The sequence below is a fragment of the Anomaloglossus baeobatrachus genome, chromosome 11 (genome assembly GCF_048569485.1).
Source record: "Anomaloglossus baeobatrachus isolate aAnoBae1 chromosome 11, aAnoBae1.hap1, whole genome shotgun sequence".
Lineage (NCBI taxonomy): Eukaryota > Metazoa > Chordata > Amphibia > Anura > Aromobatidae > Anomaloglossus > Anomaloglossus baeobatrachus.
In genome coordinates this window covers 126,227,098-126,243,094 of record NC_134363.1, presented here as the reverse complement: position 1 = coordinate 126,243,094, position 15,997 = coordinate 126,227,098, and the positions used below count along the sequence as shown (strand labels likewise).

General features: G+C 44.7%; 1 protein-coding gene across 8 annotated transcripts in view; it reads right to left on the bottom strand.

Moving 5' to 3' along the window:
• PRDM16 (PR/SET domain 16) overlaps window positions 1-15,997 on the bottom strand; it is an 869,912-nt gene that overhangs the window by 20,286 nt on the left and 833,629 nt on the right. For all 8 annotated transcript variants that reach the window (XM_075328421.1, XM_075328422.1, XM_075328423.1 and 5 more), the window contains 2 exons: window positions 10,212-10,381; window positions 9,029-9,203 (listed from right to left, as the gene is read on the bottom strand). In XM_075328421.1, coding sequence (XP_075184536.1) covers window positions 9,029-9,203; window positions 10,212-10,381 — 345 coding nt within the window. The remainder of the gene's footprint in view (window positions 1-9,028; window positions 9,204-10,211; window positions 10,382-15,997) is intronic.

Below are 15,997 nucleotides of genomic sequence, written 5' to 3'. Positions count from 1 at the left end.
AAGATCGCTGTTGCATCACAAAAACCGTGTCTCAGCAGCGATGTCGCTTAGTGAGACGTGGCCTTTACCGAGTGAAAGAACTAGCCATGTAAAGATATTGCCAGACTTCTCTTTTAAAGAGCTACATGCATATATAAAAAGTTTGGGATCTGTTAATGACAACAATGTGAACATGATCGTACACATTGCACTTATATCAACATATGCTCCAGATCATTTCTTTGCTTTAGTTTGTTGTGCGTGGCTCCCTCTTTTTGGGCTGTGCATTTAAGGCCCTGTCACACACAGAGATGAATCTTTGGCAGATCTGTGGTTGATCTGTGGTTGCAGTGAAATTGTGGACAATCAGTGCCAGGTTTGTGGCTGTGTACAAATAGAACAATATGTCCATGATTTCACTGCAACCACAGCTCTGCCAAAGATTTATCTCTGTGTGTGACGGGTCCTTTAGTCTATATAAATTTCCAACAGCAGGTGTTTAGATAGTCAGGCCTGGGTCCTGCTCTCCCCGCATATGCTGGAGCCTGCTGGCACTTAAAGCAATTAAATACAAGAGATAGGAATGGTCTGATTGGGTACAGCTTGTCACAGAGGGATGGCCTCCATGCTTTTTTGGATCAAAATAGTGTCAAGTAAGTCCCCTATATTATTTACATATACCACTACTATTTACTTATTTACTTACTGCAGGGGATTTGTGCATTTTGTTTTTACTCTAGGTTATGTTTGATATGTAAAAGAGGTTGAAGACTATGTTAGATCTGAAGGCTCCACCACTCCAGCTCTATTCTTCACCCAGAGGCGCCTCCTCCCTCTTGACTGACAGCATCTGTGACTGTAGGCAAAGGAGCAATCAGTCAAGCAGGAGGGGACATGGGGTAGGGAGTAGAGCTGGAATGACAGAGGATATAAAATCTGAAGCTTCTGTCACTCCCTCCAACTTTTCTCCCTACCCCGTTCTTCATTTACAATTCAAATGCTGATTTATCAGGAATGGAGGAAAGGACTGGCTATGTCAAGGTATTGCTGAATTTGTCTTTGAAAGAGCTGCCGTATATGTGCATAGTTTGGGGTGCAAAATCCTGCTTATAGATTCCCTTTAATGGGACATTCCTGTTATAACTGATTCCCTTTGTCATGTTAGTTACAGGTGGGATAAAGCAGATCCTTACACGGGTTTGCCTCTATATTTTAGCTATATCGTTGACACATATTAATGTGGCGCCCTGGACAAGCCAGGACGTCACAGGAACTGCAACAACACACCCCACACCCCGGTTAGGCACATCAGTCACACACGCAAATCCTTGTTGCCTCCCTCCAGGGGCTGATGTCCACACCAGGTGGGGTGGAGCCAGACAGTTGGCCACACCCACTGAGGAGTTCACAGTCCTGGAGGCGGGAAAGGAAGAGAGAACGGTTAGGGAGAGAGAAGTGAGAGTTAAGTGAAGTGGTAGTGGAGGAGCAAGAAGAGACTGACCGTGTCCGGGTACGTGGCCCGGGCACCCAAGAGCAAGGTTGGCAGACGGTGGTGACCGTGTGCAGGAGAGGCCGATTGACGCATAACCGTAAGGACCGGGGACGGGCGGTGGCCCGCCGGTACCGAACCGGGGAGCGAAGAGAAGCCAGCACCATTCGGCAGAGCCTACAGACCCCGAACAGGCTTGGAGTCACCGTTAAACCGGTCGAATCCGTCAGCGATGGGAACCTCCGCGGTTTCACAGCAGCAAAGACCCGACTGATGGCAACCGCTCAACCGTGAAGGGAAATACAGCTACCGCCACAGCTAGAGTTCCCAGGGCCAGAGCCTGCGGGCAAAAAGGGGCTCTTCTGGCAAACACATCGCTGGGGAGCGGGCTACCGGTGGGAAGCCATCGGGGCCAAAAACACATCACAGGTGCAGGGAGAGGCAGTCACCGCCAACCTACCGGGAGTGATCACCGCAGCCTTCTGCGGAACCCGTCCATTCAGCCGTTTGTTTTACCAGAGACTCCGTGTACGTTATTGGCTGAGTGAGTACCACCGTGCCGTCTGGCACCGCGCTGCCCCCGCGACCCTGCACCTCACCAAACCCCACCATCCACCTTTCAGTCACCATCACTGGGCCCCGGGACTACCAAAAACCCCCCTACCCATGGAGGGGAGAGAAACATCTCGGCTGCTCCCGGTCATCGCTCCTGGGATCCCCGTCCAGAGCAGCGGTGGTGTCCCAACCTCACCACAACCGTGGGTGGCGTCACGGACTGACTTCCCAAACCCCAAAACTATTCCCCTTTCACGCACGGGCGAGGAGCGCCGCTCGAGTCCCCAGATCTGGCCCACCGCTCGAGCCACCGAGCAGCAGCAGCAGCAGCATCAGCCGGACCCGAGCCGCGAGCATGGTCGAGCAGCGCACCCCCCCCGCCCGCGACACTAATATATAAGTATTACAGGTTCTCCTTATTCCTCACAGACTGCACAGATCTCTGGATCTCAATAGCTGGCGATAGAAGGGCATGTGGCCATTTTTGTCCATCAGCCTCCACCAATAGAAAAACACATTTCCCATATGCAGTGTTTTTCTAATAGAGGAGACTAAGGACAGGTCTGGTCAATGGCTCCTCCACCAGCAGACGCTTTTTGGACAGAAGCTTGGAGCAGTCTGTGAAGTGAACGGTAGTAACAAGTGCAGGATAAAAGCCTATAATATTGATATATTAGTAATAATCATAAAATCATGTCCCTAACACATTAGTGAAAATATAGCCAAGAGACGTCACTATCGGGGGTGGAGCTGGCCTCTGCTTTTCTTGCATGTTATCTATTCTTACAATGTGCGCTGTGTTGCAGTCTCCTTACTTCCGGCCAAAAATGGCGAGTGAGTGCACTGTCACTGTGCATATTGTACAGTGACAAGACTCCATGAGCATACTGTACTTTGGAATTGACAACCGACACATACTCAGTAGAGCAAAGACTAGGCCAGCCCCTGGGGGGCCCCAGGGAGGGGACAGAGGCTGCAGCAGTGACTTCCCCCTGATGATGACTCTTTTCATTTCCCAGCATACACTGGAATGCTCAAACAAAGCGTCATTAAAAGGAAGTAGTAGAAGAATAAATAAAGCAGCTAGATCGAGTAGTGAGGGAACAGTAAGGGCTGTCTAATTATAGTATATCAGAAAGGAGTTTAGATTTCGACGCTTTTAGGATTAAAATACATTTTAGCTTTCCACCATCCCTTTAAGTTTTTCATTGCTTTATGCCTATGTGTGGCCACAAAAAGGACAAAAGTTTTATCCCTAACTCATGCTAAGTCCCCATAACGGTCTACTATTTTTTTTTTCTAATTTGTATTATGATTATATTCAGACATTGAAAAAACTCCACTGAAAATTAAAAAAGAATATGCAGCATTGTGGCCAGTTAATTATCGTTTTTTTATTGCATGGCTGGAGTGATGCTTTAAATGCAAGCCCAATGCCCCCTGCCTGATATTTACCTTCTGGCTGCTTCTCCTGCTATTGCCACCACTCCTTTGGGCTCCGTGGATTGGTGACCTGGCATCGAACTTCAGTGTTTCATGGTGAAAATTCAATGTAAGTCTATGAGAGCCACATTCTGGCTTTCATAGAGATGCATTGAACGCTTGTGATGTGACTTCTGACTTCCGGCCTGTCAGATTTTACGGGCAGGTGTCGTGGGACCAAAACGGTGGCAATAAACTGTGAAGACACTGGAAAGTGAGTATATGCCAGGGGACAGGGTGACTTGGATTTAAAGCGCCACTTCAGTGCTAGCACTAAAACCCCCCAAAACAAAACATTGGAATGGTTCTTTGAATGCAAGCCCCCAGCCCCCTGTCTGATACTTACCTTCTGGCTACTACTCCCGCTATTGCCAACACTCCGTTGGGCTCTGGCGATTTGTGACCTGCCAGAGAGCTTCAGTGTTTCATGGTCACAACTCAATGTAAATCTATGAGAGCCACATTCTGGCTCTCATAGAAGTGCATTGAGAGAGTGTGTTGTACCTTCTGACTTCCGACTTCCGGATAGTCAGATGTTACAGGCGCAAGATGGTGCTGAGAGACCGAAGCGGTGAAGACGCTGGAAGGTGAGTACATGACAGTGGGCGGTGCCACTCCAACGCTAAACCCCCCCATAACAAAACGCTGGAGTGGTGCTTTAACTATGTAAAACTTTCTTAGCCAAGGTTATAAGCAATATAAAAATGGAACTGCTATATGATCTTATAGCAAAAAAAAAAAATCTAATCACCTTTTTAACCTAAGAGCCTGAGAAACTAACTCAACAAAAACAGTGTTAAAATTGTGTTGAAAGCTTCCTACACCTTCCAGCTTTTAGATAAATAACTGCAGGCTGCAGGCCACAGCTGGGACGGAGTGATCTGAAGGGCGGTCACACTGCCGGTGAAGGCTCTTGATTGAGCCATGAAGAAAGAGGCCTCTTGTCCTATTAGATGATTAATGCAACGTCCTTCGTTAATTTACCAGCCACTTAATTTTAGCCTAATAATGGACCCGCTGCCGTCCCCTGCTCTACACGTACAGACAAGCTTTATCCTTCACACTCTCTATATCTCCCAGGCTTTGAAGATTAATATTGAATGTGTGGTTTATAAAGTTAGATCTTTGAAGGCTCTGGTTCTTATGTGCTCTTTCATTTTAATTGAAGTTAATTTTAAAAAAAGAAATGCACATTTCTATTGCCTAATTTACATTAGATGACCAGTAATGGACGGAATAATCAGTACAATGAAATAAGATTTAGGGGTACTGTGCACGTTGCGACATCGCTACTGCAATGTCGTCGGGGTCAAATCGAAAGTGACGCACATCCGGTGCCAGTAACGACGTCGCAACGTGTAAAGCCTAGATGCACCGATAAACGATCGCAAAAGCGTCGTAAATCGGTGATCTGTGTAGTGTCGGTCATTTCCATAACTTCGCTGCAGCGACAGGTACGATGTTGTTCCTCGTTCCTGCGGCAGCACACATCGCTGTGTATGAAGCCGCAGGAGCGAGGAATTTCTCCTTACCTGCCTCCACCGGCTATGCGGAAGGAAGGAGGTGGGCGGGATGTTTACATCCCGCTCATCTCCGCCCCTCCGCTTCTATTGGCCGCCTGCTGTGTGACGTCGCTGTGATGCCGCACGACCCGCCCCCTTAGGAAGGAGGCAGGTCGCCGGCCAGAGTGACGTCGCAGGGCAGGTAAGTGCGTGTGAAGCTGCCGTAGCGATAATATTCGCTACGGCAGCTATCACAAGATAATGCATGTGCGACGAGGGCTAGCGATGTCGCAGCGTGCAAATTTCCCCTAATTGTTTTCTAAAAAAGAATTAGATCTGTATGCATAAAGAAGATATTCCCTAAGGAAATGTTGGGGAGGAGGGAAGGTGGTCGTAAATTTGGAAAGTCAATTTTAAACATGTAAGGCCATATTTTTTGGAGGTATTTTTGGAGCAGAAACTGACTGGAGGCTCTCCAAATCTCCAAACTCCTCAAAAATTTTGAGTTTCCACTCAGTGGCTATGTGAACATGATGTTTTTCAAGAAGGCTGTGGAATAGAAACCGAGAAAAAACTCTTCAAATATTTTTCAAAAAGGCAAAACTTATTGAAAACTTGAAGTTTCTGCTCAGTGGTCTCAAAAGAAAACTCCGCAGAAAGACTCTGTGCATACATAGCTAATTTCTGCTCCAAACACTCAGCAAAAAACACTACATGTGCACATGCCCCAAAGTTGTTTTCTGAAAGTTTGCTTTAGGCGATCCAAAATTGGGATCAGGGGGAAAAAAAATGATCTTTCTTAAGGCAGACTGTATCATTCATTATGCTTGTACCTATATACTTTCCCATCCGTTGGTTGGACTTGGTGGATTTGTGGTTTTATTCTTCCATATTAAGTTTCCATTCTTGTTTGATAATCTGATCTACTTTTTCCCCATTGAAAATGTGCAAGAAAATGGAATCTCCTCTATCCAGCAATATACATTGACATGTAAAAGTTTGGGCACCCCTAATCAAAATTACAGTTATTGTGAACAGTTACGAAAGTTGAAGATGAACTGATCTCTAAAAGGCATAAAGTTAAAGATGACACATTTCCTTTGTATTTTAGGCAAAAAAAATTGAAATATTTTACATCTGAAAATTAATTTAAAAAGGAAAATGGGCCAATGTAAAAGTTTGGGCACCCTGTATGGTTGGTACCTAGTAGCACCCCCTTTGGCAGGTATCACACCTTGTAGGTGATTTTGTAGCAGCCAAGTGTCTTTCAATTCTTGTTTGAGGGATTTTCATCCATTCTTCCTTGGAAACGTCTACCAGTTCTTTGAGATACCTGGCTTGTCTTTCAGTTCTGTTAGATTCCCGACTCATCTTTCAGTTCTGTGAGATTCCAGGCTTCCAGTTCTGTGAGATTCCTGGCTCGTCTTCCAGTTCTGTGAGATTCCAGGCTTCCAGTTCTGTGAGATTCCTGGCTCGTCTTCCAGTTCTGTGAGATTCCAGGCTCATCTTCCAGTTCTGCGAGATTCCTGGCTCATCTTCCAGGTCTGTGAGATGCCTGGCTCGTCTTGCATGCACTGCTCTTTTGAGATCTAGACACAGATTTTCAATGATGTTCACATCAGGGCCGTTGTAAAACTTTCACCTTGAGCCTTTTGAGGTTATCTATTGTGGATTTTGATGTGTATAGGATCATTATACATTTGTAGAAGCAATCTTGTTTTCAACTTCAGCTTTTCTACAGATGGTGTTATGTTTGCAGCAAGAATTTTATTGAGATTTCATTGAATCGATTCTTCCCTCCACTCGTGAAATGTTCCCAGTGCCATTGGCTGCATCACAACTCCAAATGGAAAAAATATAGCAAGTCCATCACGTAAAAAAGACTCATCCCATATTCCAAAAATATGATGAAATCTTCAAAAACTAAGACATACAGAAATATGACATACCAGGTCTTGTTGGTCCGGTTTACGCGTTTTGAGATAAATCTCTTAAGGGTGCTTTACACGCTGCGACATTGCTAATGATATATCGTCGGGGTCACGTCGTTATTGACACACATCGGGCGCCGTTAGCGACATCGCAGCGTGTGACACCAAGGAGCGACGTGCAACGATCGCAAAAACGTCTAAAATCGTTGATCGTTGACACGTTGCTCCTTTTCCAAATATCATTGGTGGTGCATGCTGCTGGTTGTTCGTCGTTCCTGCGGCGTCACACGAACATCTCCTTACCTGCGTCCACCGGCAATGAGGAAGGAAGGAGGTGGGCGGCATGTTCTGGCTGCTCATCTCCGCCCCTCCTAGGCTATTGGGCGGCCGCTTAGTGACGCCGCAGTGACGTCACAACGACGTCGCTGATAAGGTATGTGCGTGTGATGCTGCCGTAGCGATAATGTTCGCTACGGCAGCGATCACAAAATGTCGCACGAACGATGGGGGCGGGTGCTATCGCTTGCAACATCGCTAGCACATGCTAGCAATGTCGCAGCGTGTAAAGCACCCTTTTGTCATAACCTGATCCCAACGTGACAGAAAACTAAGCTGAGAGGTATTTCCGGGAAATAGCATGCCGGCAATTTAAGGGGAGGGTCCGTGCGTGTGCTCATGTGTTAGGTGCACTCCTGGTTACCCTGTGTCTCATGCACAAGGTCCGGGAGGGGAGGAAGGCAGAAGAGCATGTGAAAGGCCATGTGGCAGCAAGGGAGAATGGGACCTGGCTGGGGCGATGAGTTAAGGGGGCTTTACACGCTACGACATCGCTAATGTGAACTCGTTGGGGTCACGGAATTGGTGACGCACATCCAGCCGCATTAGCAATGCCGTTGCGCGTGACACCTATGAGCGATTTTGCATCATCGCAAAAACGTGCAAAATCGCTCATCGGTGACATGGGGGTCCATTCTCAAAAATCGTTACTGCAGCAGTAACGAGGTTGTTCCTCGTTCCTGCGGCAGCACACATCGCTGTGTGTGACACCGCAGGAACAAGGAACCTCTCCTTACCTGCCTCCCGGCCACAATGCGGAAGGAAGGAGGTGGGCGGGATGTTACGTCCCGCTCATCTCCGCCCCTCCGCTTCTATTGGGCGGCGGTTCAGCGACGCAGCTGTGACGTTGCTGTGACCCTGAGCGAACCGCCCCCCTTAGAAAGGAGGCGGTTCGGCGGTCACAGCAACGTCGCCGGACAGGTAAGTAGTGTGACGGGTCTGGGCGATGTTGTGCGGCACGGGCAGCGATTTGCCCGTGTCGCACAACAGATGGGGGCGGGTACCCACGCTAGCGATATCGGTACCGATATCGCAGCGTGTAAAGCGGCCTTTAGTTAGTGTCCCTAAAGCTACAGTGTCAGATCAGGATGCAATTGGACATTATTAGAGGACATAAGAGTGGTGATTTTACCATGAGTGTAAGCATTTTGTGTTAGTTTGGTAAAGTAGACCCCAACAAATAATTCTGATATACACTTCAATCTATGTTGTACAAAAAAAAAAGATTTCCTACATACACATTATATTACTACCCTATGCCAAATGGCAAGCTGAGCTCTGGTCTATCTAGACTTAATGGAAACACATTAGCACATAAAAGACAACAATCGTGACCTTTAGATTCAGAATATCACAATGTTTCTCTGACTAATAATCAATTTTAAGACTGTCTGAATCCAACGATTTGATTTATAGGATGCACCTGGTGGTCGCTCGTCTTCCAAGTTTCATCCTAAGAAAAGTTTGTCTAGAACTGGCAACATTCTTCCGTGCAGCTGGCTGACAACACCGGGGTCGGCTTTCTATAAACTCATCAGCGGACATCACATTTTATACGCATGCTGCCTGATTTACCACAAAGCCTCCACAAACGAGATCCAGTGACATAATACAATTTTCTTACACTCGCCGAGCCAAAATCTTGTGACTCACTGAGGAAGTGATGCAAGTATGAAATAACCAAGACCGAGTCTTGTAACACTTAACTTTACAGCCAGTATAAAATATATGTATAAAATGATAATTTTAGTTACCTTTTTTCGCCTAGACTTGAAGTTTGATTCAACTCGCTATTTGCAATAAAGTTTCGAATTTCTGAGAAGTAAGAATCTTCTTTCTCATCTAAAAGTGCATGGTTTTCTGATTCAGAATTAGGGGATGAGACGCTAGTTCCGTGATGGTTTCCAATAACTCCTGAGTGCTGACTCACTGGCCAGGAAAAATATAATATTAGAAGAGAATTATTAACACAACCAAACAAATAAAAGTTCTACTTAAGAAAATTGTGATTTGTTTCCAAATATTTTCCAGTCATATGTAACAAAAAAATATCCAGTAATGGACCACACCAATGTGATGGTATGTGTGGGGCCTAAGAAGGTGATAATCAGTCTTTGCATCATTTTTCGGCAGTCGTTTCTCATAAACTCTCATGTCTTGGAAGACCTCGGAGAACCTTTGAGTCAATGAATTAGATTTTAAGCACCATGAAGTCATGAATGTTGGGAGCATGTGAAGAAGGCTGGTAGGCTTCGAGCTCCCTCCCTACACTGGCTGATCTAAATATTATCAGGGTAACCAGAGGTGCTGTGTTATAGGGTGCAACGATAATGGTGGCATTCATGTCTTGATGCCTAATAGGGCTCAAAAACCATCAAAATACACTAATTTTATAAATGGCACAGGGTATGAGGGGTAATCAGAGGCTTCCAATTCTGAGATCTCTAACACTGACGTCAACCAAGCCAACAAAAGGGGGTTTGCATTACTTGGACAACCCCTTCTGAATCACTATGTTTCCCCGAAGTAAACTAGGAACAACTATACTCATCAACGCTGCCGTTCCAGTGTTGTCAGCACTGTTCTGTCGTGTGATCCCTGCAGCCTACCAGCGGCCGCACCTCTGTCCCTTTCTTCGGATGTAATTAACATCTGGAGAAAGTAAGAGCTGCGGCTGCTCTTCCGCTTCCTCTGGTTGTTGGATTTGTCCGATGGAGGGGACAGTGAAGTTGCCACTATTTGGCCAAAAGGGAGAAGCAGTGCCGACACCGCTGGAACTGCGCTGGTACCGGAGGTGAGTATAGATACTATTCTTTCACTTGGAGGAACCATTGTTATTTAGAAGGGTTTGGCCGAGCAAGCAAAGCAAATCTTACCCAACACTGATCACAATTTTGATACTATCTCATTAGTACATTACCCAGGACTACGGCATACCTGGAACATTCTCGTGTTCGTGCTTCTTAAGGTGTCGATCTAGGTTTGTCTGCTGGCCGAAACACCTATTACACAAGTGGCATTTGAAAGGCTTCTCTTTGTTATGTATGTTTCGGACGTGCCGCTGGAGGTTAGAGGAAATGCTAAATGACCGGTCACAATATTTACATCTGTAAAAAAGCAAAATAAAAATGTGAGACGTTCTTGTTTCTCCTTATTTTACCATTACAGATTACAGCACCTGGTAATCCCATCCACACTGTAAATTGTAAGCAAAGGATATTTGCTGCAAGTCCAATCACTAATGTCTAAGGAGAAAGTCCTAACAGAGGGTCTTGATATAGAAGAATCACTAACATTTGGGCTAGGACTACATTTTCAGGCAACAGTTGGACAGTATGCTTGCTAAGTGCTAACATCTTTTGCCTAGTTTGTGATACCTAGAGGCTGAGAAGTAGGTAATAATGATTTGCAGGCTGATGTCACACATTGACTTGGTCTTGCCAGGATGTAGATGCATGAGATCTTCACTCTTCACATTGCCTTCCAACTGGAACCTTGGTCAGGATTACAGAACAGACACTAATAAACGCTAAAAACTCTTTTATCCCAACTTGAAATGTGTCCTAAACGTGTAATATTCATTATGTCATTATTTTGTTGTGGCCCTATTAAGTGATAAAGCCTGTAGCCCTTAGACTTATACCATGAAAGAAAAAGGGTATTCTCAATCAGTGTTATATAAAATGTATGTTAGAAATCCTCTATGTATGGAAGTTTGCTTGGAACAGGATGGTCAGGGGTGGGGACCTACCCGCTGAAGTGGTGGTACAGTGATATTTTTGCTAAACTATGCATGGTAGTTATTAAGTAAAAACTTCCCTCTGTGAGTGGAAAACTGTTACCTAGAGATATCGTAGTGGTACGGTATACTGACCAATCAACCGAGTCATCACCTGGCTGGAGATGTCAATCAAACGGGAAGAACATCTCTTCACACCATGACTTGACTCGGCCAGTATACCATACCGGTGATACCGCCAACTCGAGGGTACAGTTCCCCTCATGGAAACAAAGTTTTACTTGAAAACTATAGCAAAACCACTTTTCTGATGTCAGGTTCCATTTTTGCACCTGCCCTCAGGATGACAGACAGTTGTCCCTCTTCCGGACAAATGTCCTTTATTATTATTAATAGTTGATTTACCAAAAACTAAAGGCTATCAGGTGCAATCAGCTGAATACCCGTTTCCATGCAGATAAGCGGTTCTCCTCCAGTTCAGGGGGTTAGAAAAGTCATAACTATGGTGGAAGTCATATAAGTTTAACGCTTTCCTCATATCTCACTTGGATGAATGGTAAAGTGAGGTCCCTTCTCTGGATCTAGTGTTCTAGGAGAAGACTTCTGGTAAAGGTCCTCACACAAGATTGCTCTGGTTGTGTCCAGCCAAATGGCTGTTGGGCTGACACAAGAAGAACTAGTATCCTATGCTTTAGACGGATTACTGATCCTTGAAAACCTCAGTTGAGAGAATTTTTTCAACCACCTCAATGGTCTATATATATATATATATATATATATATATATATATATATATATATATATATATAAACAGTCCACAGGGTATGCCAACTTTGTGTGGCCATCATTGCGGCCGCTTACCAGCCCGGAAGCTCCATAGAGATCTGTGCCCCCTGCATTATGTGATTTGGCACACCAACCAGCCAACAATTGATGCATCTAAGCAAAAGAACTGAAAACTGAGACGTGCCCCGTACATCTGCAGCTCCCTGCACCCCCGATAATGAAAAATGGCAAAAAGTAAAAATAACCTCCAGACTGTAACATAAATAGAACGAAAGCGCAGTCACAAATTAAAACATTTTTGGCAGGTAAAACTGGCAAAAAAGTGATGTTTTCTTTAATGAAGTAGGGAGGGCTGCTCCCCGCTACCTCACACTTAGATGGCACTTATTCCAGAACATAAAATGGGAGGATAATGATTAATTCGCTTCCATTTACTTAAGTCATTCAGCTCGCGTCTTGCCATCCACTGTACTGTTTGCTTAAATGGCGAGAAAGGCATAAATGTTTTATAAAGCTGACAGGTGTTGGTTTACCGGGTAGATTAAAATCATGTTATAGACAAATTAATCTCAGCCGGTTCTGATACTTTATCTGAGCTACTTAACTCTGAGACAGCTGGAGGTGCCGGCGAGCCACCTAATAAATTTACCCCATAGTCCCTCGAAAACACACAATAACGTCCTTGACCATGTAAATGTCCTGTAATATTTTACTCTGTTCTATGAGAAGATGGAGATTGTGCATAAACTGAAATATTATGGCCTCCATGGTGCAGGCTGCATACATTGGTAAAGAAAGTTGTAGTGATAGATTAAAAAAAAAATCACAAAACTTTTGAAATACTCTAGCTTGTTCAAGTATGCTCCTTCCCCCATTTCCCTTCTTGTGGCCTGTATTCTCTTCCCCATAGAATGACACTTGCCTTGCTACATTTTGCCCAATGTTCCCAAACAAATTTGGGTCATGTCTTTCTAGGAGAACCCAATCTATAAGGTCACTGTCTGCCACAAAATCAACAGACTCTGCTTCTGCTGCTGTCATCATTATTCCATTCATTTCATTGGTTGCAGTGTGTTTTAGCTCCACTCGCTTAAAAAAAGAAGGATGCAAAAGCATAGTAGGAATTTTTAATCTCCTAGTCTATGTACAAAAACAAGGCTGGATATACAGTTAGGTCCAGAAATATTTGGACAGTGACACAATTTTCGCGAGTTGGGCTCTGCATGCCACCACATTGGATTTGAAATGAAACCTCTACAACAGAATTCAAGTGCAGATTGTAACGTTTAATTTGAAGGTTTGAACAAAAATATCTGATAGAAATTGTAGGAATTGTACACATTTCTTTACAAACACTCCACATTTTAGGAGGTCAAAAGTAATTGGACAAATAAACCAAACCCAAACAAAATATTTTTATTTTCAATATTTTGTTGCGAATCCTTTGGAGGCAATCACTGCCTTAAGTCTGGAACCCATGGACATCACCAAACGCTGGCTTTCCTCCTTCTTAATGCTTTGCCAGGCCTTTACAGCCGCAGCCTTCAGGTCTTGCTTGTTTGTGGGTCTTTCCGTCTTAAGTCTGGATTTGAGCAAGTGAAATGCATGCTCAATTGGGTTAAGATCTGGTGATTGACTTGGCCATTGCAGAATGTTCCACTTTTTTGCACTCATGAACTCCTGGGTAGCTTTGGCTGTATGCTTGGGGTCATTGTCCATCTGTACTATGAAGCGCCGTCCGATCAACTTTGCGGCATTTGGCTGAATCTGAGCTGAAAGTATATCCCGGTACACTTCAGAATTCATCCGGCTTCTCTTGTCTGCTGTTATGTCATCAATAAACACAAGTGACCCAGTGCCATTGAAAGCCATGCATGCCCATGCCATCACGTTGCCTCCACCAAGTTTTACAGAGGATGTGGTGTGCCTTGGATCATGTGCCGTTCCCTTTCTTCTCCAAACTTTTTTCTTCCCATCATTCTGGTACAGGTTGATCTTTGTCTCATCTGTCCATAGAATACTTTTCCAGAACTGAGCTGGCTTCATGAGGTGTTTTTCAGCAAATGTAACTCTGGCCTGTCTATTTTTGGAATTGATGAATGGTTTGCATCTAGATGTGAACCCTTTGTATTTACTTTCATGGAGTCTTCTCTTTACTGTTGACTTAGAGACAGATACACCTACTTCACTGAGAGTGTTCTGGACTTCAGTTGATGTTGTGAACGGGTTCTTCTTCACCAAAGAAAGTATGCGGCGATCATCCACCGCTGTTGTCATCCGTGGACGCCCAGGCCTTTTTGAGTTCCCAAGCTCACCAGTCAATTCCTTTTTTCTCAGAATGTACCCGACTGTTGATTTTGCTACTCCAAGCATGTCTGCTATCTCTCTGATGGATTTTTTCTTTTTTTTTCAGCCTCAGGATGTTCTGCTTCACCTCAATTGAGAGTTCCTTAGACCGCATGTTGTCTGGTCACAGCAACAGCTTCCAAATGCAAAACCACACACCTGTAATCAACCCCAGACCTTTTAACTACTTCACTGATTACAGGTTAACGAGGGAGACGCCTTCAGAGTTAATTGCAGCCCTTAGAGTCCCTTGTCCAATTACTTTTGGTCCCTTGAAAAAGAGGAGGCTATGCATTACAGAGCTATGATTCCTAAACCCTTTCTCCGATTTGGATGTGAAAACTCTCATATTGCAGCTGGGAGTGTGCACTTTCAGCCCATATTATCTATATAATTGTATTTCTGAACATGTTTTTGTAAACAGCTAAAATAACAAAACTTGTGTCACTGTCCAAATATTTCTGGCCCTGACTGTAGGTTGGCTCATGCAGAACCTTCTACAATAGCTCCATTATAGTTTTTCATCCAGTGCCTGACCATACAGGACTAGAGATGAGTGAACCCAAGGTTCGGTGTTCATACCAAACACAGACTTTACAAAAAGACAGAGTTCGGGAGCTTTACGTATGAACACCACTCTTGCGAGCATCGCTGTGCTTGGGTACACTCGGTGCTCAGCCCAGTGCGAGTCACTTGCAGTGTTTGATCTACTCGCACTTGGGGCAACAACAGCGTGATCATATGTAGTGTAAACCCAAAAAATAATCTAAAATCCCTGCCCACCATCCCCCAGAAGTGATCTGTTTATGGCTGGCTGCATGTCAACAGAGACCCAAACTACCCAATTAGGGTCGGTCAAGTCCAGGCTCCAAACCGAACTTTATCTAAAGTCCGGCTGAACCCACCGAACTGAATTTCCACGAGTCCACTCATCTCTATACAGGACCCAAAAATGAATCCCCAATGAGTAAACTAGGATGAGTGGCTGAATCGTGCAGCTACCTTGACGTATGTTTGGGCACTAAATGTGGGATCCATGTTCTCAGTAGCTGACATGCTGTAGCCCCTTTAGGCCGTCACTAATCAAACAATCCAATTTGTTCCATGATTATCTTGCCATGAATACAGGCTGTTGAACATGCAAAATTCTCGATCATCTGGTGAAATAATATTTTGTGCAGCGCAAAAGATCATCATTCTCGGCAGCACATCATCCCGTGTAAACAGGAATCACGCTGCTGAGAACACTGAGGGATGTAATATAGATTGTTCAGTACGTATGATTTAGGGCAGTCTGTCTGGCTATTAAACGACCACCAATCAGTAAAGATTTATAGTTGTATTTTGATACTATTTGATCATGCAGCACAAAAAGATCATCATTCTCGGCAGCACATCATCCTGTGTAAACAAAACTTGTGCTACCAAGAACCCTGGCAGCCTGTGCAAACTGAGGGATGTAGTTCAGTATGTATGGCAGTCTTACTGGCTATTAAATGACCGCCAATCGGTAAAGGTTTACGGCAAAATGCTCAATCATCCGGTGAAATAATATTTTGTCAAGCGCAAAAAATCATCATACTCGGCAGCACATCATCCCGTGTAAACAGGACTCGCACTGCTGAGAACACTTGCAGTCTGTTAACACTGAAGGAAGTAGTACAGATTGTTCAGTACGTATGGCTTAGGGTCCCGTTACATGTAGCGATGTTCTAGCGATCCCGACAACGATACGACCTGGTCAGGATGGCTGGTACGTCGCTACATGGTCGCTGTCAAACAGGCAGATCTAAGTAATGACGCAGCAACGATATGGTGATCCAAGGCGGTCTTTGGGACCCTGTCACACAGC